This window comes from Scyliorhinus torazame, chromosome 1, assembly GCF_047496885.1.
Source record: "Scyliorhinus torazame isolate Kashiwa2021f chromosome 1, sScyTor2.1, whole genome shotgun sequence".
NCBI classification, from domain to species: Eukaryota; Metazoa; Chordata; class Chondrichthyes; order Carcharhiniformes; family Scyliorhinidae; genus Scyliorhinus; species Scyliorhinus torazame.
The window spans coordinates 345,863,658-345,891,520 of record NC_092707.1 but is presented as its reverse complement, the minus strand read 5'-3'; the positions used below and the strand labels follow the sequence as shown (position 1 = coordinate 345,891,520).

The following is a 27,863-nucleotide window of genomic DNA, read 5'->3' as shown; positions in this document are numbered from 1 at the left end:
AACAGGAATCTCGGGAGAATCGTCATCTTAACAGTCTGCACCCTTCCCGCTAGTGACAGCGGGAGCGCATCCCAACTCCGAACCTCCTCCCTCACTCGTTCCACCAGTCGGGACAGGTTGAACTTATGCAACTTGCCCCAGTCCGTGCCACCTGTATCCCCAAGTATCTGAAGCTTTCTCCTACCAGCCTGAACGGCAACCCCTTCAGCCTACTCTCCTGCCCCCTCGCCTGAATTACGAACAACTCGCTCTCAGCCACGTTCAGTTTATATCCTGAAAACCGGCCAAGTTCCCTCAGGATTTCCATGATGCCGTCCATTCCCGCCATTGGGTCCGATACGTCTAACAGCAGATCATTCGCGTATAACGAGACTTTATATTCCACTCCCCCTCGGACCAGCCCTTTCCAGTCCCTTGAAGCTCTCAGAGCAATTGCCAGGGGCTCTATGGCCAGTGCGAACAGCAGTGGGGAGAGAGGGCAACCCTGTCTTGTCCCGCGGTGCAGTCTGAAATAATCTGATGTCGTCCTTACACAAGCCTCTGAGGCCTGATATAACAGCCTAACCCAGTCAATGAACCCCTCCCCGAACCCAAACCGTCCCAGCACCTCCCACAGATAGTCCCACTCGACCCGGTCAAAAGCCTTTTCCGCATCCATAGCTACCACTATCTCTGCCTCCCTGCTCTCCGGGGGCATCATAATCACATTAAGCAGCCTTCTTAGATTGGCCACCAGTTGCCTACCCTTTACGAACCCGGTTTGGTCCTCCGCAATTACGTACACAGTCCTCCATTCTCGTCGACAAGATTTTGGCCAGTAATTTAGCATCTATGTTGATCAAAGACATCGGCCTGTAAGACCCACAAGCCTCCGGATCTTTATCCCGTTTCAGAATAAGCGAAATAGTGGCCTGCGACATCGTCGGGGGTAGAACCCCTCTGTCTCTTGCCTCGTTAAAAACCCTGACCAGCACCAGCCCCACTATCTCGGCAAACTTTTTATAAAACTCCACCGGATACCCATCCGACCCCGGGGCTTTACCTGACTGTATGACCTTCAGGCTCCCCAAGACCTCTTCGATCCTGACCAGGGCCCCCACTCCATCCACCAACCCCCTCCCCACTCTTGGGAATGTCAGTCCGTCCAGGAATCGCCTCATCCCCTCCGGTCCCCTGGGGGGTTCCGAAGCTTGCTATAAAAGTCCCTAAACACCTTGTTCAGCCCTCCTGGGTCCCCCACTAGATTTCCCTCCCCATCCGCTATCCTTCCTATCTCCCTAGCCGCTTCTCTCTTCCTTAGTTATTGCGCGAGCATTCTGCTGGCCTTCTCCCCATGCTCATATATCGCGCCGTTTGCCTTTCTAAGCTGCTCTACGGCCTTGCCTGTAGTCAGCACCCCGAAATTGGTCTGCAACCTCTGTCGTTTCCTGAGTAACTCTGGCCCTGGGGACCCCGCGTAGCTCCTATCCGTCTGTAAAATTTCCTTAACCAGTCGGTCCGTTTCTGCCCTATCTGTCCTGTCCCTATGGGCCCGGATTGAGATCAGCTCCCCTCTCACCACTCCATTCAGTGCCTCCCAGAGCACCGCTGCTGAGACTACTCCGGTATCATTTACCTGAAGGTAATTCTGCATGCATCTCCTGAGTCTCTCACACACCGCCTCGTCCGCTAGCAATCCAACTTCCAGCCTCCATTGTGGGCCCTGAAAGCTATCCTTACAAATCTGTAGATCTACCCAGTGCGGAGCATGGTCCGATATGGCAATTGCCGAATATTCTGCCCCCACCATCCCGGCCAGCAAGTTCTTCCTCATGACAAAGAAATCAATTCGGGAATACACCTTGTGTACGTGGGAGTAGTACGAAAACTCCCTCGCCGATGGCCGGCTAAATCTCCACGGATCTGTTCCCCCATTTGCTCCACGAACCCTCTCAGTTCCTTTGCCATCGCTGGCAACCTGCCCGTTTTTGAACACGACCGATCCAGGACTGCGTTAAAGTCCCCACCCGTGATCAGTTTGCGCAAGTCCAAGTCGGGGATCTTCCCTAGCAAACTCCTCATAAAATCCACATCGTCCCAATTAGGGGCATACACACTGACCAAGACTACTCTCACCCCTTCGAGCTTACCCCTAACCATAACAAATCTGCCACCCCATCCGCAACTGTACCCTCCGCCTCAAATTGAACCCTTTTATTAATCAGGATCGCAACCCCCCTCATCTTAGTGTCGAGCCCCGAATTAAAGACCTGACTAACCCAGCCCTTCCTTAGCCTAACCTGGTCTGCCACTTTCAGGTGCGTCTCCTGCAGCATGACTACTTCCGCCTTCAGAACCTGCAAATGTGCGAACACACGCGCCCTCTTCACTGGCCCGTTTAGCCTTCTAACATTCCAGGTGATCAGCCTGGTTGGGGGGCACTTTGCCCCCCCCCTTTGCTGATCAGCCATCCTCTTTCCTTGGCCAGCCCCCCAGCCATGTGTCGTGCATCCTCTGGCTCGCCTCCTGACAGCGCGCCCCCCCCCCCCCCCCAAAGCCCATCCATACCACTTCCCCAAACCAGTCCTGCTTGAGCAAATACTCCATACAAGTCAGAAACATCCCCAACAATAGTGCAATTTAGATCAAACAAATAGAGATAAGAAGTACCAGGCACTCTCAGCCCGTCCCCTCCAAACACAGAAAAAAATTGCAAACAATTCCCCCGAAACCCCCATCATAATCGCACCTTTTAAACTCTTTTCTTTTTTATCTTTTCTCCTACCAAAACTCCAACTAAACAAGTAACCCAAAAAGAAAACATTCAAGGAAACCATGAAAAAGAACAAGACAAACATATCGCAACCAAAATACATCCACCTAAAAAGGTCGAAAAAACGAAAAGAACGGACCCAAGCAAACAGGCATCTCTCACAGCGAGAGAGAAACAAAATAGACTTAAAAGTTCTACAATGAGTCCAAGAGTCCTCAGCTCAGGACCAGCCCTTGCTTCTTAACAAAGTCCATTGCCTCCTCGGCTTCCTCGAAATTGTGGTGCTGACTCTCGTATGTAACCCACAGTCGCGCTGGAAAAAACAGCCCGAATTTCACCTTGTTATACAAAATCTCCTTCACCTGCCTGTAGCCTCCCCTCCTCCTGGCCACCTCAGTACTGAGGTCTTGGTAAACACGCAGGGTGCTATTATCCCAAGTACAGCTTTGTGTGCTCTTGGCGTTGCAGAACCCGCTCCTTGTCTAGGTACCTGTGGAACCGGATCACCATCACTCGTGCGGGGACCCCCTCGTCACGGCTGCCTCACCTGCACTCTGTGTGCCCTGTCCACCACCGGCGGGCGAGGGAACACCTCGTTCCCCAGCTGCTTCTGAAACATACCCTCCACATACGCAGCAGCATCCAGCCCCTCAGCCCCCTCATGGAGACCGACAATTCTTACATTCTGCCGGTGAGATCTGTTGTCCAGGTCCTCCAGCCTTTCCAGGAGCATTTTTTGCTGATCCCTCAACCTCCGAATCTCCACGTCTGCCACCGTTTGAAAGTCTGCCTGCTCCTCCACCGTCTTCTCCAGCTTCTGGAGCTTCTCAGCCTGATTATCCAGCCTTTTTTCCAATCGGTCCATCAACTTCTGGAGCGGCTCCAAGTTTTTGCGCTTTAGAGCTAAAAAGCCCTCCTGCATGGCCTGTAGCAGCAGCTCCATTGTAGGCTGGGCTGTCGACGCCTTGCTCTGGACATCGGCCATACTGGTCTCTCTCACAGCCTCCACCATGCCCTTGCTTGACCTCTTCTTCTGCTGTTTACGGTCCCTCCGGCTTCTTAAGTCCATACAACACTGTATGGGTTCAGTGCCTGAGTACTATTGGTTTCCAGTTCCGTGCTCAAAAACGCAAAAAAGTCGGGGGAACAGGTCCAAAAGTCCGACCAAAAAGGGAGCCGCCAAATGTGCGACCTACTCCCTCGTAGCCGCCACCGGAACCCCTCAATTTAACTCTTAACTCCTTGTCATGCAAAAACAGTACATTAATGTGTATTATGGTTTTAAAACTTCAGCTGATCTGCATGTCCTCTATCCATCAAGTGGATGAATTAACCTTGCACAGATCCATTCGCGCACGCTACATTTACAGGAAAGGTGCTTTGTCTTCATAAATGATTGAAAAGTTGCAAAGACACCAGACTGCAACATAAATACAATGTCGCGACCTGACAACTTCATAATTTTGTTAAGTTGCTCTATTTCTGAAAAGGAAGTGATAAATAATAACACTTCACTTTCCTGCCCCTTCTCCATAACCTTTCAACTCATTAAGTTTTTTTTCTTCTAAATTTTGGAGTACCCAATTATTTTTTTTCCAAGTAAGGGGCAATTTGGCGCGGCCAACCCACCTAACCTGCACATCTTTGGGTTGTGGGGCTGAAACCCATGCAGACACTGGGAGAATGTGCAAACTCCACATGGACAGTGACCCAGGGCTGGGATTCGAACCCGGGTCCTTAGCGCCATAGTCCCAGTGCAAACCACTATGCCACGTGCCGCCCTTCTTCAAGTCATTAATAACTAAAACTCTGCCTATCTTCTCAAATTTACTCATAAAATCCTGGCATCCATTGCACTCTGGTAGTGAATTTCACAGGTTCACGACTCTTTGAGCGAAGTAATTTCTCCTCAACTCTGTTTAAAACCTGCTACCCCTTATTTTGAGACTATGGCCCCTCATTCTAGATTGCCCCACAAGCAGAAGAATACGCTCCAGGGTCTACTTTGTCAATACCGGTTATCATCTTGCATACCTCAATTAGCTCTTCTCTCACTCTTCTAAATTTGAGAGCGTTAAGGCCTAAACTGTTCAAAATCTCTTCATAAGCCAAAACCCTCATCTCTGGAATCAATCTAGTGAACTTCCTGTGAGCTGCTTCTAAGGCAACTACATCCCTCCTAAAATAAGGGGGCTGGAACTGTACAATGTACTTCAGGTCTCACCAGTGCCTTGTACCGTTTCAGCAAAACTTCTCTTCTTTTATATTCTATCCCTCTAGCTATGAAGGCAAAAATTCCATTTGCCGTTCTTATTAACTGCTGTACCTGCAGACTAGTTTTATGAGATTCATGCACGAGGACACCCAGATTCCTCTGCACCAAAGCACTCTGAAGGTTTTCTTCATTCGGATAATAATTTGCCTTTTCATTTTTCCGACCAAAATGGATAGCTTCACCGTTATGAGGTTGGTCGCTCATCATTGCTCAAATGAGACGCCAAGGTTGCAAACAGACTGGTTTTATCTCAGCCTGTTGTAAGGGAGATGTTTGGAGTCTATAGTTGGAGAATGATGTTTGGAGCAGGGATCGAAAACAAGTCTCCATATTTAATTGGAGGAACTTTCTACTCATCCAAGTACCGAACATCGAATAAGCAGTCTGATAATTTTAGCAACAGTGGGGGATTTCGTCGAGATGATGGTGAGGCAGTGTTGGTTGTCGGCAGCATGCATGCAAAAACGAACGCTGTGCTTTAGGTATCAGTGAGGGGCGGTATGCAAATAGAAATAGGAGTCTGAAAAGAGACGCTTGGGAGTCACCAGAGTTAACAGTGTGGGAACAGGCAGAGCAGGCACAGCAAGTGATGATCTGGCAATGATTAGCGAGGTGAGAATGGAATCTAGTGAGAGCAGTCCCACACAGCTAGGCAACAGTAGAGCGGCATTGGAGGGGGATGGTTTGGTTAGCCATGTCAAAGACTGCAGACAGTTGAGACTTGTAATTTTAATGAGTTGTTTTGGTACTGTGCAGGGTCAGAAACCTGATTCGAAGGATTCCAGCATGGAGCTCCAGGAAAGATGGGCACAGATTTTAGGAGGCTACCATAACTTTGGAGTACCAGGGAGAGGAAAGGCGAGCTAGAGCTGAGGTGGTCGTTTACGAGAACGACGGGGTCAGTTTTTTAAAGGCGAGTGGGACAACACCTGAATAAAGAGGAACCGCTGACAATATCGGCCAACGTGGCGACCAGGAAGGAATGCTGGGTGGTCAGCAGTTGAATGAAAATAGGGTCAAAAGAGCAGGCATTGTGGGTCTCGAGCTCAAGATGAGCTTGGGAGAGGGCATGTGGGAAAATTGGAGAGAAATTCGAGAAAGATGCAAGTTCAGGGCAACGGGCAGCTTTTGAGGACGTTTGGCCCAGTAGGCTGATGAAAAAAGAGAGAGCAGTGGCAGATGATTAAATAGTTTCAATCTTAGTGACCGGTCCAGAAGCTCTTTGAACTTGGGTTGCTGCTCAATATGTCAACAGTCTGATTGTTGCTGAAAGCCTGAAGACACAAAGGAGGCAAATGTTTACCTGTATTATGTTTTTAAACATATTGCTTCTGCAACATAGGGCTACCCACTGAGGTTGCAAGCTCCAAGGCAGCAATGACTGCTATGAAACTCAATCCTAAACTCAATGCTAAAAGCTGCAAGGCCCAGTCAAAAACCCCAATACTTGATTTAATTTGTAAGAATGTGAGGACGGGATACTTCGTTCCAGGAGTGATTTCATGCACAAATTGGGATATGGTATATTAAAACAAACTTTATTACTAACAAAGTATTAAACTCACTTTAACATCATACAAGAAAATAGCTTACAATTACCAGTTAAACAATGCTTAGCAATAAAATGAAACATTTTTGGTGCGATTCAACGAAAAAGGAACAATCCCATAGCAAGCGCGTTTAGCTGCGTGTTTCCAGGCCCTCACAGCAGCGAGAAACACATGACAATAAAACGCCACCTGCGTTGATCAGGGGCATAAGCGGGGAACATGCGGCCGAGGCCACAGATAGTCCTGAATCTGCACATTAAAGTGAGACTACCTGTCCTGTAGGTGTCCCCCCAGGGCACCCTCCTAGGTGCCCTCTGGCCCCAGCCAACCCATCAGCTGTATGGGTGCATTCCAGCACAATGAGTGCCATCTTGTTGGCTGGGATAAGTGTGTGTGGGGCATGTAATGTGTATATGCGGCTGCAGCTTGTCAGTCTCCCGAGTGTCAATCAAGGACTTGGCGAAACCCGCACCATTTTTCATTGGAATCGATTGTGTTCCACGCGGTGCTAGCCCCTTAATAGTAGCAGAATCAGTACAGGTGTGGCACCAGTTTTTCTGTCTTGAAAGTCCACGAATTCTGCGTTGGCATCAACAGAAACGGAGAATCCCACCCCGCATTACTAATTATCTACTCCCCAGTGAACCTTTCTATAAGCAAAATTCCATCAGCCATTGGGCAAACAATATCCATGGATGGAATGAATTATGATCTTTTACGATATTTTAATTGCACCTCTGTATCCCCAAAGTCTGATGTGGAAATGCGACCGCTGGACTGGGGTGGGCACAATAGGAAGTCTCTCAACACCAGGTTAAAGTCCAACAGATTTATTTGAAATCACAAGCTTTCGGAGCGCTGCTCCTTCAGGTGAAGTCACTTTACTGTTGGACTTTAACGTGGTGTTGTGAGACTTCTTACTATCACCGAAGTCTAGCTGCTTTTCCAATCTTTAAAAACATGACTTCAGCGGTCAGATACACACCCTAACCCAGACTTTTAACCATTACTGTACCAGCTACATATAATACAAAATATATCTGAAATTCCTACATTCATCGCAATACCTAACCAACACAAACGCGCATCTTGGATATTAAGGTATGCAAGAAGCTTGCAACCTCTTGCAACAGCCAAATCTTGTGCAACTCATTGTAAATGGATAGATATGCATAACACAGTTTTTAAAAAAAAGTTCTGTGAGCCATTATATCTTTGCAGAGGAGGAAAACCCTTTATGACTGTATATCACACTGATATTTTCTGACTATAACTAAAACCCTAATGTGGTGACTATCATAAAATCTGGTTGTGTGTGTAATTTGCAGTCATGTATATCAAATGTCCTGTCCATGCTGGAATGGTACTTCCAGGATTTTATATAGCTAAGCAGTAAAGAGAGTTATAAAGAGAACTATAACAAGTTAATTATGCACAAGTCCAGTTTACAATGTAGATTTTACGATATATCAAATTTTAGCTAAGGTTATTGCAAGTATTTAGTGGCTTCTTGTGTTCTGCACAGCAATGATTGTGCAAGCTATGTACCTGAAACCTCCTCCCTACAACTCACTGAACAGCTCACACCCCCTCTCCAAATTTTCACTCTGTGATCACAGAAAGTATGATGTTAAACTGAGGTCATTGCTAATGTTTCCAGATCAGCTTTATTTTGAATTGAAATAAATATTATCAACTTTTAAATACAAGTTTTACCGAGTTTTTAAAAATTGCATCACCGCAGTATTTCCCAAGCTTTTTCCAGTTGAGGCCTCAGTCTAACAGCTCAAACTTTGTGCGCCCCCCAAAGAGTGATATTATGCTGACGGGTGTTGCTGAAGGCGGGGGGGGGGGATGTTTAATTGTACGAGAACTACTGAAGGGAAGGGGGGTGGTTGCCGTACAAGAGCTGCTAAACTGTGAGGGGTGGGGAGCGTTGCTGTACAAGAGCTGCTAAACTGTGAGGGGGAGCGTTGCTGTACAAGAGCTGTTAAACTGTGAGGGTGGGGGGGGGGGGCTGCTGCACGATAACTGCTGAACTGAGGGGTGAGGTCGTTGCTGTCCGAGAGCTGTGTCATGATATGCACTCATGCACATAATGAGATACAGACAGGCTGTGACAGACACCCAGTACAGCCAATCAACACAGAGGACAGAACACAACCAATCACCAGGCAGAACACGAGAGGGGGGTTTCTCACTATAAAACACATGATGGAATCAGCGGTGTCACCATAGTTGCAGGACTGCGCTAATATACGGAGATGAGTTATAAAGGATTGGAAAGGTTCATCCTTACCCTGAAGGCGTTGCTGGAAGACATAGCGCTCAAAGCTCTCTTTCCTTTCGACTTCACAGTGACTGTCGAATTTAACTAAAACGGTCTTGAATTTGGTCTTGTCCTCGGCATCGGCAAAAGTGAGCAAGTTGAAAATTTGGATGGCTTGGTCCCCCGCACTCTGTCTCTTTCCACTAGTGACAACTGTAGTGACAGTCGGGGTGTATATATCAGTTAGCACCTTCTACACGTGGCTCAGAGCTAGTCTGTTCTAGTTAGTTATAGTTAGCACACTTTGATTAGTAGAGTGTCAACCCACAGCGAGCTGTGTGTACTGCTCCAGAAGTTCAATAAAACGCATTGAACTAACGTCCAAGTTTGGTGTCTACTTTACAGTACAACTGCATCCAGTTGCAGTCCGTGTTACCCCAGGGTGAATAACACGACATGGTACCAGTAGTCTACTTTAAGTGGTTTACCTCGAGTGATTAAGTGACGACCAGCGAGTGCCTTCCAGCAGCATGGAGAAGATCCAGGCCCCTCCACAGCTACAGATCTCCGGCAATCTCGGCGCCAACTGGCGGGTCTTCAAGCAGAGGCTCCTCCTTTACATTGAGGCCTTGGGCCTCGAGGATGTGTCCGATGCCAGAAAAACACGCTGCTCCTATCAACTGCGGGGGACCAAGCCATCCAAATTTTCAACTCGCTCACTTTTGCCGATGCCGAGGACAAGACCAAATTCAAGACCGTTTTAGTTAATTCGACAGTCACTGTGAAGTCGAAACGAAAGAGAGCTTTGAGCGCTAGGTCTTCCAGCAACGCCTTCAGGGTAAGGATGAACCTTTCCAATCCTTTATAACTCATCTCCGTATATTAGCGCAGTCCTGCAACTATGGTGACACCGCTGATTCCATCATCAGGGATCAGATCGTGTTTGGGGTCCACTCCGACTCTTTGCGTGAGCAGCTCCTCAAAATTAAAAAAATGACCTTGCCAGTCGCAATCGAGACGTGTAAAGTGCATGAACAGGCGAGAAATCGGTACTCCCGTTTCAAATCAGCAGAACAGGAACAACTTGCCTCCCACGAGACAGAGTGTGTACAGGCCATCACCCGGATGCGACGCCTCAGCATCAATGAAGGCGGCCATTTCACGCTCTTTTCCCGGGGTCCCACGCATACGCATCACCAACGAGAGAACGAAGCGGCCGAAGACCAAACTGCGCAAGTGCGAACGTCAGCTGACCTCATTGCGCATGTGCGACAATGCACGGAGCGTAACGACGTCAACGTCATGATGTGCCCGAACTGCGGCACCACCCACTTAAAGCGGCAATGCCCTGCAAAAGGCAGGCGATGTTTAAATTGTGGGAAGCCTGGACATTATGCAGCCTTGTGCAGGTCTGCACCACCGGTCAAGGGCCAGCGATCCCATTTCCAACGCAAACGTGTTTGATGTGTACAGCAAGGTCTACTGGATTCTGATCCTGGTAGCACTACGGATCCAGAGGACGACTGCCTGGACTCCCCATATCGTGTGGGCATCATCACTACATGTGAATATGCCTCCTCAAATTCAGCAAGACGCCTATCTGTCCTCCATGTGGATTCTGCGGACGAATGGCGTACTGTCATACACGTAAATCAATGCAGCATCCAGTTCAAGCTGGACACTGATGCTTCAGCCAATCTCATCTTTCAAGCTGATTTTGACCGCATTAAAAAGCAACCCAAAATTCTTCCGCCAGCCTGCCAGCTCCTTGATTATAATGGCAATGCCACAACTGCATTAGGATCTTGTCATCTGTTTGTCTCCAACAAGACCATCAATGCCACACTGCGATTCGAAATCGTCAAGCCTGATAAGGCATCCCTGCTTAGTGCCCATGCATGCAATGCAAGCTACTCAACCTCGTACAGCGAGTCCATACCATGTCCTCTTCCAATGTGGATCTTCAGGCTGACATTGATGACATCCTTGCTCAATATCCGGATGTGTTTAGTGGAATGGGTACTCTGCCATACTGCTACAAGATCTTACTCAGGCCTGATGCCACGCCTGTGATCCATGCACCATGCCGGTGCAGGCTCCTCGGAATGAACGTTTAAAGGAGCAGCTGCAGGAGCTCCAAGTCCAGGGCATAATCTCTAAAGTGACGGAACCGACTGACTGGGTCAGCTCGATGGTCTGTGTGGAGAAGCCCTCAGGAGAGTTGCGGATATGCATAGATCCCAAAGATCTTAACCGGAACATAATGTGGGAACACTACCCGATCCCGAAGCGGGAGGAACTGACCAGTGAGATGGCACACGCCAAATTCTTCACTAAGCTCGATGCATCGTGTGGTTTCAGGCAGATACAACTGGACGAGTCCTGCAGGAAGCTCTGCAAGCTCAGTACAACTTTCGGAAGGTACTGTTATAACCGGATGCCGTTCGCCATTGTTTCAGCCTCTGAAATATTCCACAGGATCATGGAGCAGATGATGGAGGGCATCGAGGGTGTGCGTGTCTATGTAGATGATGTAATCATATGGTCCCCGACCCCCGAGGAACACCCATCTCGTCTCAAACAAGTCTTTTGACGTGTCCAAGCAAACGGCCTCAAGCTGAACAAGGCCAAGTTCTCCTTTGGCATGTCATCCATCACCTTCTTGGGTGACCAGATATCCTAGCAGGGTGTGCAACCAGATTCGGACAAAGTCAAGGCCATGAATGCTATGAAGACTCCGGAAGACAAAAAGGTGGTACTATGCTTCCTCGGTATGGTAAACTTCTTGGGAAAGTTCATTCCCAACCTGGCATCACAGACCATGGCTCTCAGGCATCTGGTGAAGAAGTCCACTGCATTCCAGTGGCTACCCACACATCAAGCAGAGTGGCTCGAGCTCAAAGCAAAGCTCACCACTGCTCTGCTACTAGCATTTTTTGACCCGGACAGGGAGACAAAAATCTCCATGGACGCAAGCCAGGATGGCATTGGTGCGGTGCTCCTCCAGAAGGATGACTCCTCGTCCTGGGCTCCAGTGGCTTGTGTGTCAAGGGCCATGACTCCTACTGAACAGAGGTATGCCCAGATAGAAAAAGAGAGCCTGGGCCTCCTAACCGGCATTGTAAAGTTCCATGACTACGTCTACGGTCTACCAACCTTCACAGTGGAGACTGACCACAGACCCTTGGTCCATATCATTCATAAGGACTTGAATGACATGACGCCCAGGCTTCAGCGCATTCTCCTTCGACTCCGCAGGTACGATTTTGAGTTAGTATACACACCAGGCAAGGAGCTAATAATTGCGGATGCCCTGTCACGCTCCATCACCTCGCCCTGTGAACAGGTTGACTTCATCCGCCAGATTGAGGCACAGGTGCAGCAGTGTGCCAGCAACCTCCCGGCCTCAGATGAAAGAATGATCAACGTTCGAGAAGAAACTGCCAAGGACCCTCTTCTGCAGCTGTAATGCACCACCTCGCAAATGGTTGGCAAAAAGGGCAATGCCCTCAGTTCTTAAATGTCAAGGACGACCTGACAGTTGTCAAGGAGACCCTCCTCAAGCTAGATCGTATTGTTCCTCGCAGCCTTCAGAGCTTAGTGCTCAAACAAATCCACGAGGGACACCTAGGCATCGAAAAGTGTAGGCGCAGGGCCCGGCAGGCTGTCTATTGGCCTGGAATCAATCAGGACACATCCAACATGTTCCTCGATTGTGCGACCTGCCAGCGTTTCCAGCCTGCTCCAGCAACACGAGTTTGTGACCTCTCTGTGGTCCAAGGTGGGAATCGACCTTTTTCACGCCAATGGGTGTGACTATGTGCTCATCATAGATTACTTCTCAAGTTGCGGAAGTTGTGAAGCTGTCAGACCTCACATCAAGGACAGTCATCAAGGCCTGCAAGGAGACATTTGCAGGCATGGTATTCCACTCACTGTCATGAGTGACAAAGGTCCCTGCTTCCACAGCCAAGAGTGGTCCAATTTCGCCAAGTCGTACCAATTCAAACACATTACCTCAAGCCCACACTACCCGCAGTCCAACGGGAAGGTCGAGAAAGCGGTCCATATAGTGAAGCAACTGCTCTGCAAGGCTGCGGACTCTGCTTCCGACTTCAACCTTGCGCTGTTGGCGTACAGGGCAACCCCTCTGTCCACCGGCATGTCTCCGGCACAACTCCTCATGAATAGAGACCTGCGGACGACTGTTCCGGCCATACACTTACCAGACCTGAATCACCTCCCAGTTCTACAAAAGGTGCAGCAACTCAGGAACTGGCAAAAGCTGACGTACGATGATCGTGCTACCGATTTGCCTGTGCTCTCTCCGGAAGTTGCTGTTCACATCACGTTGCCTGGTGGAGGCTGGTCAGCCCCAGCTGTTGTTGTTCGACAGGCTGCTCCCAGATCGTTTGTGGTTCGTATGGCTGATGGCTCCATTGTCAGGCGCGACAGAAGGGCACTACGCAAACTTGCCTGCCCACCACCAAATCTCACCTTTCCAGATGTTGTTATGCCTCCTCCGGACACCTCGCACCACGAGGCCACCAATCTGGCAGCAATCCCGCCTGTCAAGGCGCCGTCGTCCCCACCTCCACCTCTCAGGCGGTCGACAAGGATCCGACGCCAGCCCCAAAGATTGGACTTAGACATTTATCTCGTAAATATTGTTCTCTATCTGCACTCTAGACACCTTTCATGTACATATTCATTCACTCGCCATTTAATGTAAATAGTTGTACATGTACATTCAGTCGCATATGCTCTAAGCAACCGACAAATTTTTTTTAAAAAAGGGGAATGTCATGATGTGCACTCATGCACAAAATGAGATACAGACAGGCAGTGACAGACACCCAGTACAGCCAATCAACACACAAGACAGAACACAACCAATAACCAGGCAGAACACCAGAGGGGGGTTTCCCACTCATGTTTTAACACATGAGGCATCAGCACTCTGCCTCTTTCCACTAGTGACAACTGTAGTGACAGTCGGGGTGTATATATCAGTTAGCATCTTCTACACCTGGCTCAGAGCTAGTCTGGTCTAGTTAGTTATAGTTAACACACTTGGATTAGTAGAGTGTCAACTCACAGCACTGCTCCAGAAGTTCAATAAAACTTATTGAACTGACGTCCAAGTTTGGTGTCTACTTTCTAGTACAACTGCATCCAGTTGCAGCCTGTGTTACCCCAGGGTGAATAACATGACAAGCTGCTAAACTATGATGGGAGGGGGGGGGGGCACGTTGCTGTACGAGAGCTGCTAAACTGTGAGGGTGGGGCGTTGCTGTACGAGAGCTGCTAAACTGAGGGGGAGGCATTGCTGTACAAGAGCTGCTTAACAGTTTGGGGTCGGTGAGGGCGGTGCAGTGTGGAGAAACAGCTTACGCAATCGTTGTTGTGCAGGGCGCCTGAAGCAGCTATATACTTGAACTAAAATGTGATCGGCTGTAAAATCTACAGGGTATGTTTTGTCTGCAGCAGATATTCACAAGCTGTAATTAAGAAACAGGTGGCACAAGCAACAGGACAAACTGGAGGAAATGAGAAGGCTGAATGGATCTTTCCATTAACTTTTTAATGTTGAGTGCAAAGTTGCATGTTGAAATTTAGAATTCAGCATTCAGTTGGTCTATACTAAGCAGAAAGAGGGACTTTGCAATTATTACACTAACTCATGTCACCTGAATGTGAAGGTGGATTGAGGTTTCATAGTTGAGCAATCATTTGTTCTGGGAAATGCTATCCAGTCGCTAAGACTTTTGACATGTTATTCTTGCTGGTTATCAAAACCAGTTAGCATCAGCATTCCCGGTCAGCTGAATTTACTCTCTGAACAATTAATTTCTGTATTTTAAGTTGCAGGAGAAAGAACATTCAGAACCAAACCCACAAATTGAGGGGTTAATAATAATGATAATCGCTTATTGTCACAAGTAGGCTTCAATAAAGTTACTGTGAAAAGCCCCTAGTCGCCACATCCCGGCGCCAGTTCGGGGAGGCCGGTACGGGAACTGAACCCGCCCTGCTGGCATTGTTCTGCATTACAAGCCAGCTGTTTAGCCAACTGTGCTAAACCAGCCCCAAATTAAACATTCTTTGTTACTCTGGGAAGGTTGGATCTTTGTTCTAGGTTAATCTGGCTTCTGATTTTAAATAAATTGTATTACTGCCTGGCACTAATAATTCAACAACTGGAGCATAACATTTCACCTACAAGATGATCTTTTTTTTCAAAGCCATTTTCTGAAATGGATGTAACTATTCATTGTTGCAATTTAAATGCTATTGTGACCTTGAACTGGCAGACATGCACTTGCTTTTCCTCCATTTTTTCCTTGATGAAACAAAAGCCGTGGCAATGTGATAGATGGTGTGTTTTGACATTTATTGTGTTTGTAATAATTTAACACTGGCCAGTGGAAAGCAATTATGCAGAGAATTTGATTGCTCTGTGGAACACTTTTCCCCAGAACTGGAGCCTATGTTACCTCCCTTACTGATGATTAGAGATGTATTTCTCGTTACAGGCCCTTGCCCACATTCTGTGATTTATCCAAAAGAATTAAAATTTCAAATGAACATTTTTTTCCCCCAAACCATTGAGAAATTAACAAATCATTTGAGTTGGTATTCTCAGACCCTGCGCACATCCTTCATTCCACTTTCATAGAATCCCAACAGAGCTGAAGGAGGCTATTCAGCCCATCAAATCTGCACCAACCCTCCAAAAGAGCACCCCATCTAGGCCCATTTCCCCCACCCATTCCCATAACCCCGCCTGGCCTGCATATCGTGGGACACTAAGGGGCAATTCAGCATGGCCAATCCACCTGACCTTGCACATCTTTGGATTCTGGGAGGAAACCCATGCAGACATGGGGAGAATGTACAAATTCGACAGTCACGCAAGGCTGGAATTGAACCTGGGTGGGCCCATGGCGCTGTTATGCAGCAGTGCTAACCACTGTGCTGCCCATATTCTCTATCCTCACCTCCTCTATCTTTTCCTAAACCACTTTACTATATCCTCTTGGCCCATCCAGGATGAAGGAATTATCTTGAAAAAATTATGTATCACTGTTTCTATCGATACATTTCATAGCTGCAAACTGATCCAGGATAGGCTGTGGTATTTTTGTGTTCTCATCCTTGAACTGAAGCATTTTTAAAAAAAAAAACCTCAAAGTTATCAAATCTAGTTTTGTGTCTGTAAACATTTAGCTGTATTGAAATCCTTTTCTGTTTTTCTCCTGCATTCCACTATTCACTTGGAGATCGGAACAATGCCCTACATTTTAGGCTGGAAGGAGCTACAAGAGGTGTTTTCTTTCATGAATTGGTGCTAGAAATAGAGAAATTTGTGTTGCATCAGATGTTTTTGTTCATAAGGGAGAATGTGCAAACTCCACACGGACAGTGACCAGGTGCCCTGGGAGGGCAGTGCGAACCACTGCCTCACGATGCCATCCCGGGTTGTGCAGATTTTCTGCGGAAGGTTGAAACCTGGAACTTCACCATCGGGTACATTGCCAGATTGTGGTTGGTGGTGATTTTTAAAAAAATATTTCACAGGAGTGGGCATCGACGGGCAGCATTTGTTGCTCCTCCCTAAATGCGCTCGAGTAGTTGGCGACTCCGCTATGGTGAAGGAATGGCAATATATTTCCCAGTCAGGCTGGTGTGTGGCTTGGGAGGGAATTTCTTCCCATGCATCTGCTGCCCTTCTTCTCGGTGGTAGAGGTTGCAGGTTTAAAAGGTGCTATCCAAGGTGCCAGGATGAGTTCTGCAGTGCACCTTGTAGATGGTGCACACTGTTGTAATTGTGCGTGGGTAGTGGAGAGAGTGAGCTTTTCAGATGATGGATGGGATGCCAATCTAGTGAGCTGCTTTGACCTGGCTGGTGCTGAGCTGCTCGAGTGTTGTTGGAGCCTTATCCGGGCAAGTGGAGAGTATTCCATTACAATCCTGACTTTTGCCTCGCAGATGGTGGATGGTGTCTGGGGAATCAGGAAGTGAGTTACACACCTGAGGATTCCCAGCCTCTGACATGTTCTTGTAGCCACAGTATTTATGTAGCTCGTCCAGTTCAGTTTCTCATCAATGGTAACCCCTATGATGCTAATAGTGCTGGATTTAGTGATTGTAATGCAATTGAGTGTCAAGGGATGATGGTTAGAATCCCTCTTGTTGGAAATGGTTATTGCCTGGCATTTGTATGGCACGAATGTTACTTGTCACTTATCAGCGCAAGGCTGGAGATTCCGCCGCTTCACTAACTCTCAAAATCGAGAGGTTTTTTGTTTATACACTACTGCAGATGATGAAATACGTGATGTTTTTGTATGATACTTTTACATATTTTGATTATATATTTATTTCTGTGCAGATATTTCAATTCATTTCGACGCAATTCAGCGGAAATAAATCGAAGTCCACTTTTGGTGCATTTGGCGGGGTGTTTCTCGGCAGCTACTGCACCGAGTTTCGTCCCTCTATTCACTGGCACTTTGCATCAGGGAGTTTCTCCCTATTGAGGCCATGCTCCTTTCCTGAACTGGCAAGGACCAGCTCCTCACAGATTGGGGCACCATTTTGAACCGCAGCCCTGATCTCTAAAGCCCCCCACTCTGCCTGTGTTCAGGACTCTTCCCCATCGTTTTCTTGGCCCGATGAAACCCCCCGCCCTTATGGGCAAGGCCCCCAGCCCGGGCACGGCTTCTGGCAGTGCCAATCTGACACCCAGGCACCTTGGCACTGCCAGCCTGGCACCCTCAGTACCACCTGAGCTCCTTGGCAGTGCCAGCATGGCATTAATGGGGTGCCTGGGTGGTCCTGCCAGGGTAACAAGCTGGCACTTGCCCTGTCCCTGACCACTAATGGTCTGGGAGACCCCACCCCCGAGGTGCCATTAGGCCTGGTCCACATATGCAGAAACCAGTGCTAAATGGCACTCGGTTGAAGTCTCGCAGGCCTGGTTGACGACTCCCGGGCAGCGGGTGATGCAGTGTCCTGGTATTGGGTGGGATCCAGATTGTGCTGGGCGCCCTAAGTTGGATGGTTCGTGTTCGGCCCGGTGCGGAGCCAGATTTGGAGCTCTCGCAGGATTCACCCGAGCCGGGCGCAACACGGTGGCTGAATCCCGCCCTATATATCTGTACATTTACCTGTCTCAGTACACATATCTATATTTGGATCTATATTTCTATCTCTCTTAAACATTTGCCTGACCGTCAACAACCAAAGTTGCACTGTTCATATACAGATTTTCACAACACTGGGCTAGTGTGCAGCCAATTCCAGCCCCACTTGACCCGGAGTCGCAACACAGGTAAAATTAGATTTTATTTAAAGTACCCGAGGTCCTTAGCTGAGCCCAATAAACTACAGTCACCAGGTTTGTAACTTCAGCACAAGTAACCTTTTATTCTGTAAGTGCACAGTATTATAATTAAACGGACAGAACATGTAACTGGCTATCTAATACCGAAGGGTGGAGGAAAGGTAAAGAAGATAGCAATAAAATATAAGGATAAAGATTTTGATGCACTGGGATGATTTCAGGTTGGTGTCTCTCAAGTCCACCTTTCGTTTTGATATTTCCTTCCATGCTGAAGATGGTTTTCTCTGGCAAGGTTGTCTATCTTCCCTGCGGACTTTGCATCATTCCAAGTTCATAGCAAAGGATGTGCTGGGCACTCATTGCTTTCAGAACAATAGAGCAGTTCTTTCAGTTCAGTAAGGGAGAGAGAGAGCGAGAAACAGGCCTTTGGCCCTCCAAACCTGCACTCACAATGCTGCCCCTCTGAACTAAAACCCCCCTCCTTCCGGGGACCATATCCCTCTATTCCCATCCTATTCATGTATTTGTCAAGATGGCCCTTAAAAGTCACCATCATACCTGCTTCTAACATCATCTCCGGCAGCGAGTTCCAGGCTCCCACCACCCTCTATATTAAAAAAAAAACTTGCCTCGTACATCTCCTTTAAACTTTGCCCCTTGCACCTTAAACCTATGCCCCCTTGTAGTTGACTCTTCCACTCTGGGAAAAAGCTTCTGACTATCCACTCTGTCCATGCCCTCAAAATCATGTAAACTTCTATCAGTGCGCCCCTCAACCTCCGTTGTTCTAGTGAGAACAAATCCAGTTTCTCGAACCTCTCCTCGTAGCTAATGCCCTCCATACCAGGCACCATCCTGGTAAATCTTTTCTGTACCCTCTCCAAAGCCTCCACATCCTTCTGGTAGTGTGGCGACCAGAATTGAACACTATACTCCAAATGCAGCCTAACTAAGGTTATATAAAGCTGCAACATGACTTGGTCCGGGGATGAAAGGGCTGATGTATGAGGAGAGATTAAACAGTTTAAGCTTGCATTCGCTGGAGTTTAGAAGAATGAAAGGGGATCAGATCAAGATATACAAAATACTAAAAGGGATTGATAAAGTACACGTAATAAACTTGTGGAGTATTTGTTCCCTTTTTGGTAAATTAATGGCCCAGATCTTCAATCGCTGAAGAGACCGGGTCTGACCCCCAAGATGCACTTCAGGGCCCTGCAGTAACACACTCTGACACACTGACTCCTTGAGAATTTCCTGCAAAGTTTAAATTCTGCTGGATAATTCCCCTGCCCCCGAGGAGCCTCCCGTCAAAGTCTCTGAATCAGAGACTTAGAACAGTTCCAACTTAATTGGATAGTTACCCAGGAAATGTTAGACAGAAAGGTACTGGTCTAACTCCTGATTAACAATACAACTGATGCCCTACTTTCACCCTCGACCCACGTCTTTTCTCATCCCCACCCCAAACCACACCTGACAGCTCCTCCCAGCCCAACCCACTAACCCACCCCACCCTCCCAATCACCCTTGACGATCCAGCGCTCTGAGGAAGCAGTTCCACGGGAGACTGCTCTGCATTTTTGAAGAAGCCAGGATCAGGAAGACTCGGTCAAAACTGCAGAGCGGAGCTGCAATCAGCCAATGATTGCTGCTCCTCAGTAGGTTCGGGCCAGTATATTTATTGTAATACTCATTTTATTGTCCAAAGCTGAGGACATTGCATTGTTTGGATAATATACTGAAACTGAGTATTGGAAATATTTGTTGTATATTTCTCTTCCAGATTTCTCTGATTGACATCAAGCCAGGGGAACCTACTGTTGAACTCAGGTACTGATGCATTTTATTCCAATATGTCGATGGTCAGCGAGTCACATTGGTAAAGCAATGGCAAACTCTAGTTTTTGAAATGCATGGAATTCTGGAACTTGGGTTTGGCATATCAGTTAAAGTAGTGTCAGATAAAATATGTCAAATCAAAAAGAAAATTGAACATCTCATTGCATATAAAGTATAAGAAAAAGGGGGGAAGCCTGTTTATCTTTAAAACCGAGGCATCATCATTCATTTCTATGGTTTACTTGTTTTTTCACTTCCTTAGTTTCATGAAATTTTGCTTCATGAAATCTGCCTCAAAAGCCATAACACTTCTCAACACTGCCTTGTCCCAGATTCAATTTGTATTCTTCCGTGGCCTCCTGCTGTATTGGTGGCTTTGGTTTTCATTTCTGAACTCATTTTCATGCTGCGATTTTATAGGTGCTTTGGATCTAGGATTAAGAAATTGATTCACTATAAAAGGATTTTATAGGTCCTGCTATTAGATTGGATAAACTGCCTGTTATACCCTTGGGCCGTGGTTTCCAATTTGCTCCTTGTATGTTAAACCTGATTCAATTGTAATATATTTAAATAGATAAGCATACACTTGTCAATTTAGTATGCTAATTTGGTGCGTGATAAAGTAGCATTTGCGCTTAATGTAATTTGGGATGCATGTTTTTATTGTACTCCATTCTCCCTCCATTTTCATGTTCCCAAAGGCCATCATCACACAGCCAACATAATTCAGCTCAACATCTTTCCTTTAATATCCTTTTTCCCCTCGTTTCCATTGTCCTCTGCAGCCCTGTTTGAACTCAACTTTTCCCAAATATAAAAATATTTCCTGTTTCATGTTTTCCAATTGCTTCCTCTTTTGGTTCAAATAAAATTTAATAACCTTCTCTTTGCTTGTGAAACGTTTGTAACTTGTAAAATTTCCGTCCTCCCCTTTGAAATTCGACAGCTGAAATGTTAAGTCCTGATCTGTATCCCCTGAAGCAAATTTCTTAAACCTGTTAGCTTACAAATCCACTTTACCATGACCTCTTATTACAAATGTGTGCATTTCGCACCCGTACCCGTTTCATCTCTCAACTCTCCCAGACAAGTTGTTTCTGTTAAACTTTCTCCACCTTAATTAAAATATGCTGATTTATATTCTGAACATTGTCCCAAATTTGAATAATACAGTTGTTCGAAAGGTTGCTGCCACTTTTTAATCTGAACAATTATTTGGATTTCAGTACAAACAAAATAAATTGAAGCCGCTGCCATAACTATTTAATGAATTATTTAGAAACATTACAATTTGTTTTGTTATTCGTGTAAACAGTAACTGTTTTACCCAGCAGTGATAAAATCAGGAAATGTTGAAAGGTTTTCCTCATCGTGTACACTCAATTTGTTGCTTTTCATATGATTTTGGTAGGTTCTACCAGCTTCACCCCTATCTCGGGGTGTGTTACAAATGTGAAATTTGAGCCATTCTACTGCAAGTAATTTGCATGCAAGGTGTGACACCAAACATTTGTTGGAATGTTTTCTGGGCTGAATTCTACCATCCAACTTGCAAGTATTTTCTTTAACACAGCTTTTCATCAGCAACACAGACATAGGTAAAACCCAAAGTGGTGTGTACTGATGATCTGTCTTTGTAGAAAAAGAGTTACTGATGCAAGTAACTAACCACTTTTACTTCCATTGCTGTGAAATGTCACTAGCAAGGGCCTTAACAATTAAACAGTTCAAATGTGTACTGTTTGAATATGTAAGAAATTGTCTTATTTGGTCATGAAATTAACTAGCACCAAAAAGGTAAACCATGGTTTGTTCCAAATTGGAATTCAGTGTTAATAACCAAATTAAATCAGATTTATGTAGCACTTGGTACTGGCATTTATTTAATGTAACTGCATATGGCCAGGTAAAGTTGTTAATGGATGCTGTGTCTCCAAACAGTGGCCAAAGTAGACTTCCATTCCAGGAAAGGGCAGATGTCAAGAACAGGCTGACTTGTACAATGTGCCACAAAGAATTCAAGAGCCTACCTGCCCTTAATGGCCACATGAGGTCTCACGGTGGTCAAAGGACATCTCCCAAACAGGTCAGTAAGTATGTGTGTGTTAACACTCCAGGTATATTGGATATTTCTGATCCTTACATGTGCAAGGAATTGCTTGCTCTGCTGTAGTATTTTCATTACAATTTCAAGAAATTCTTAGAAATAAAGGATGAGCACATTGTTAACATTGAAATTGAAGTTTCTCTCTCTCACTTATTTAGATTTGCCTTTGGTGAATCTAATTAATCTGCAATGAGGTCTATTATATGGTAGCACAGTTGCTTCATTGCGCCAGGGACTCGGGTTCGATTCCGGCATGGGCCACTGCACGTTCTCCCTATGTCTGCGTGGGCTTCCTCCGGGGGCTCCACAAGTCCTGAAAGACGTGCTTGTTAGGTGAATTGGACGTTCTGAATTCTCCCACCGTGTACCCGAACAGACCCGGAGGGTGGAGACTAGGGGATTTTCACATTAACTTTATTGCAGTGTTCATGTAAGCCTACTTTTGACATTAATAAAGATTATTATTGTTATTATGGCTGAACCATTTTCTGGCTTCACTGGATATCCGCATACCTAAACGGTCTGCAGAAGACACTGGAGAGCAACCAGGAGTAGGAAACCTAGCAATTTAAATAATTAAGTTATGAAGCCTGGGACTGCCAGTCAATTCCCAGAGAATCTCGTAGAATCTCTGCAGTGCAGAAGGAGGCCATTCGGCCCATCGAGTCTGCACCGACCTAGGCCCACACCTCTACCCTATCCCTGTAACCCAGTAACCCCACCCAGTCTTTTGGACACTAAGGTGCAATTTAGCGTGGCCAATCCGCCTAACTTGCACATCTAGGACCGTGGGAGGAAACCGGAACACCTGGAGGTAACCCACGCAGACATTGGGAGGAAGTGCAAACTCTACAGTCACCCGAGGCCAGAATTGAACCCGGGTTCTTGGCCCTGTGAGGCAGCAGCGCTAACGACTGTGCCATCGTGCTGCCCTTTGTTGTTCCCTTTTAGAGTTCGACTAAGACTTGCTAACTTGGACTGGATCAAAGTCTGAACCAACGATCATCTTATCCATCTTTATTTATAAGCAAAAGCGGACAAATTTTAGGTGATTAGCTGCCAGGGATGGAAGTAAGGTCACAAGCCCTACATCAGAAACTGAGAGATACAGTTCCAATACAACTGCCTGGTGGTTATAATAAACTTGTAACACAGCCCTTAACTTCCTCTGAATGTGAGAATTTCCAATAAAGTGATGGAAATGGGGAAAGAGAATATCGTGAGAGGAGAGAATTCCCTAAATGGCCCAAATTGAAAACTCAACTGACCAGAGGTGAAACTACTTTCTGCATGATTAAAGTCCGTTATAAGCACACAAAATTAAGAATATTAACTGAGGACGTTGTAAGTAAAATTGCAATATTCAGCAAAACAGCCTTAAGGTTGAAAAAAGGAGGGAATATTATCAATATCCTCCGGTTCCCCTGACCAGAAACTGACTGGACCAACCATATAATTGAATCTAAAGTTGCCATCGTCCCTGAGAACCATAGGCTTTTCTCCCCTTTTGAGAGAGAGCTGGCTGGTGGTGATGTAACCTGATGGTCACCACATGTCAGGCGAGGGGAGTGGTTGAGAAGGTGGGGCATTCATGAAATAAATGCCGTGGCGACAAGAACTGGTCAGAGGCTGGAAATTCTATGGAAAATAACTCGCCACCCTGACTCCCCGTAGCCTGTCCACCATCTACAAGGCACAAGTCAGAAATGTGATGCAATATTCTTCACTCAACTGGATAATAATAAGCGATTATTATTATAAGTGCAGATCCAGCAACTCTTTCTAAAAGCTCAACACCTTTCAGGACAAAGCAGCCTGCTTGATTGGCACCCTTCCACCATCTTCAACATTCACTCCCTCCACCACCAAGGCACAGTGGCAGTAGTGTGTACCATTTAGGAGATGCACAGCAGCAACTCACCAAGGATCCTTGGACAGCACCTTCCAACCTCGCAACCTCAACCACCCAGAAGAACAAGGACAGTAGATGCATGGGAAGACCACCACCTGGAAGTTTCCCTCTAAGCCACACAGCATCCTGACTTGGAACTCTATGTTCCTTCGCTGTTGCTGGATCCCCCCTTCTGAAACGCCTTTCTTTAATAGCCCTGTGGGTGTACCACTGGGTTACAGCAGTTCAAGAAGGTGGCTCACCGCCACCTTGGGAAGGGTAATTTGGAGATGGACAATAAGTGTTGGCCTAACCAATGATGCCCACATCCCTTGAATGAATAAAGGAAAATATTGCTGTCATTGTTTATTGAAATTATAAGTATTTACTGAGTTCTTATGGTAAATTATTTTTGGTTTAATTTAAACAAAGCTTTCTTTGATAATCCAGTAAATAAAGATTGGTGATATGGTCGACACTTCAAATGGGGATGTAGATCTAATCAATCAACCTGAGCCCTATCTGTTCTGTAATTGACCACACACCAACTCTGTCTAATGATTGTTGGTTAAAACTAAAATAATATTTGGATCCATTGAAACCGTGCAACCTCTTGCACTACTTGGGGCTCTGAGTGGATCCAGGGCAGGGACACTTGTGCAATGGTAACAGCAGATCATTTTGTGTCCACTATTTTTATATTACTTGGTGCAAGCATGCTTTTCATTATTATGAAACATATGAATTTAACTTTAGATTAAGAAGGCAATATTGAGTATCATTGTTTTGTAAAATGTTTGGGGACCCCAAACCAAACCTTTGTACTGGGTCCCCACTATGCCAATGCCACACTTGAACATACCATTGTATAAAAATACTGAGTGAATTTTGACTCCAGGAATTTGCAGAAGGAGAGAAGTTACTGCAGAACTTGCAGCAAACCGTCTTATTTATATAGTCAAGAAGCTCCATGAAATGTAGCAAACATAACTTGTGACCAAAACTACTGCAAAGTCTCCCAATGAAGCAGAATTATTTCTACAGAAAAATGCAGTACGTAGACAATAGGTATTTCGCATAAATTATGTGCCTAAGATCAATCCTGGTCTCTTTCAGTAGTAGTCTCCAGGCAGAATTGATAGGGTAATTCCCTCATCAAATCTCCATTCAAGCCAAGACCTGCGACGTCACTTTTTGCAGCTATTTCAATGTTGGCCAGTTGAGACCCTCAGTAATTTTAATCTTTCCCATTTAGGATAGCACATGCCTGCTTGCAAATTTGACAATCCCGAGTATAGGCTTGTTAAACAGTTATTTTGAGAAATTACAAGTTGACATTGCAAGGCCTGTTTTTAAATTCTTACATTTCTGCAGTCCCGTTTTACATTCTCTGGTGTACAAGAGAACCTTTCTATTTTTAGGACTGGACAAAAAGCTGGTTTCATCACGGCTTGGGGAAACAACATCAAATTTTTTTTGGTGAACTAATAGAAAGGAGGGTAATAATGGTTGATGTGGTGTACATGGATCTCCAAAAGACGTTTGCCAAAGTGCCACATCATATGCTTGCCAGCAGAGTTGAAGCCTATGGAATAAAAGGTACAGTGGCAGCTTGGATGCAAAGCTACTGAGCAACAGAAAATGGAGTAGTAGTGGACATTGGTTTTTCGGATAGGGGATGATGTCCCTGATGTTCCCCTGTGGTCAGTACTAGGACCAGTGCTTTCCTTGATGTACATCAGTAACTTACATTGTGCAGGTACACTCAAGTTTAAATTTACAGATGACGCAAAACTTGGACGTATAGTGAAATGGGAGGCAGACAAGTTCAAGAGGTTATCAACAGACTGGTGGAATGGGCATATATGTAGGATGGAGAGTACTGTGAAATTATATTATTTTGTTTGGACAAATCATCATAAATGAGGCAATATAAACTCACGGGTATAATTCTAATGTAGGAGCAAGAAGTGGGAAACCTTCAGTATATGCACAAATCATGGCAGAACAGGTGGAGAAAGTGTTTTAAGATCAGGCTCTAGGGATATGAACTTGAAAAGCAAGGGAGTTATGATGACCCTTTATAAACATTGGTTGGGCCTCAACTGGAGTATTGTCTAATTTTGAGTACAGAACTTTCGGAAGGGTGTGAAGGCTTTATGGACAGGATGCAGAAAAGATTTATGAGCATGGTTCGAGGGATGAGGGACTTCAGTTATGAGGATGGAGAAGGTGTTGAAATTTGGCACAGATGTTCAAAATCATGAGGAATCCCACAATGCAGATGGAGACAAATTCTTCCCATCAACAGAAGGTTTGAGAAGACGACACGGTGGCGCAGTGATTAGCACTGCTGTCTCACGGCCGCCGATGACCCAGGTTCGACCCCGGCCCTGTGTGGAGCTTGCGTATTCTCCTTGTATGTGCGTGGGTTTCACCCCACAACCTAAAGATGTGCAGGGTAGGTGGATTGGCCACGCTAAATTATCCCTTAATTGGAAAAAATAAAGAATTGGGTGCTCTAAATTTATAAAAGAAAACAAACAGAAGGTTCGAGAAGCAGAACATGCAGATTTATTAATTGGCTAAAGCGACATGAAAACCTTTTTATGCAGCAAGTGGTAAGAAGGCAACACCTGACAGGGCCGTGGAGACAGTATCCGATTGTGGCTTTTAAAAGAGAATTGGATAAGTACCTTGAGGAGAAAGAAAATTGCACGGTGAACAGAAAATGGTATGGATTGGAACCAACTACATGAGCTGAATGGCCTCTGACTTGCATATTCTACGTTCCCATGGCAAAAAGTGAGACCTTGTTAGCATAACATATCCTGAGAACATAATAGTCTTCTGTGGCCTCTCTGCGAGATTGCTAAATAATTATAATATTTAACAGTTTAATGTGTTGGCAACTCTTACAGTAAATTGAATATGAACTGCTCTACTGGAGTGGAATCCTGGAATTTATTGATTTATTATTACCTGAATTCATCATTTATGGGTACTTAATTAATTCTCATTAACTAAACCAATTGAATTATTTTCATTAAATAGTCTATTGCTGCATGTTTACAGAATACAGAAACCATGCCTTTATGGCAGATTGAAGCACAATACAGTGTCTACTGCTCAATTTGACCATTGTTTCAATGTGCTGTAAGTCTCATAAATTTTTAGACGATTATGGTGGTGATATAATTGTCTCATGCATGCCAATTATCAGCATCTCGTGACGATGATGCTTTGGGGACTTGGTCGACATGTTTTGCCTTTTCTGATTAAGCTCAGCAGGGCCAAGCTGCCCTGCTCTGCCCTTGGTGGTGCTGCTACTTCCACAACCCTAATGCTAATAGAAGGAACCCTGCCTGCTACATGCTATCGGTAGGAATTCCTAAGGAGTTCCCATTTACAGTAAATAGTGGATAAAGGTCCCTTCCATTAGCAACAGGACATGGGAAACAGTGATGTTGAGATTGGTTCAGTGGGATGGGAAATGCAGTGAACTGGAGATTGAAACACAAAGAAAGGTGAGGAGGAGGAGGGGCTGGAATCTTTCCTGGGAAGAATGAGAGCATTAACTGGGGCAGGAGGGGAGAGGCTCACCAAAAGTGTGCCAGGATGACTATCTAGAATGCAAGCTGAAAGGAAACATTAGATTTCCCGAATTTCCTGCAGCACAGTAATGTGGTGCAGTATTATTGGAGCAACCGTTTTATGTTTGGTTGACATATTTGGATAACTTAATTGTACCATCCCGTGCTTTGTGAGCACAGTTTATTTAATTTCATTCATGTTTTTACTTAAAGCATCGACTTGCTCAAAACT

The 27,863-nt window shown here is 45.7% G+C and overlaps 1 protein-coding gene across 10 annotated transcripts in view; it reads left to right on the top strand.

The window, feature by feature from the left end:
* The window catches only part of LOC140425573 (transcriptional-regulating factor 1), a 322,969-nt gene that overhangs the window by 202,031 nt on the left and 93,075 nt on the right, over positions 1-27,863 (top strand). For all 10 annotated transcript variants that reach the window (XM_072510059.1, XM_072510041.1, XM_072510032.1 and 7 more), the window contains 2 exons: positions 19,982-20,028; positions 21,982-22,126. In XM_072510059.1, the coding sequence (XP_072366160.1) occupies positions 19,982-20,028; positions 21,982-22,126 (192 nt within the window). The remainder of the gene's footprint in view (positions 1-19,981; positions 20,029-21,981; positions 22,127-27,863) is intronic.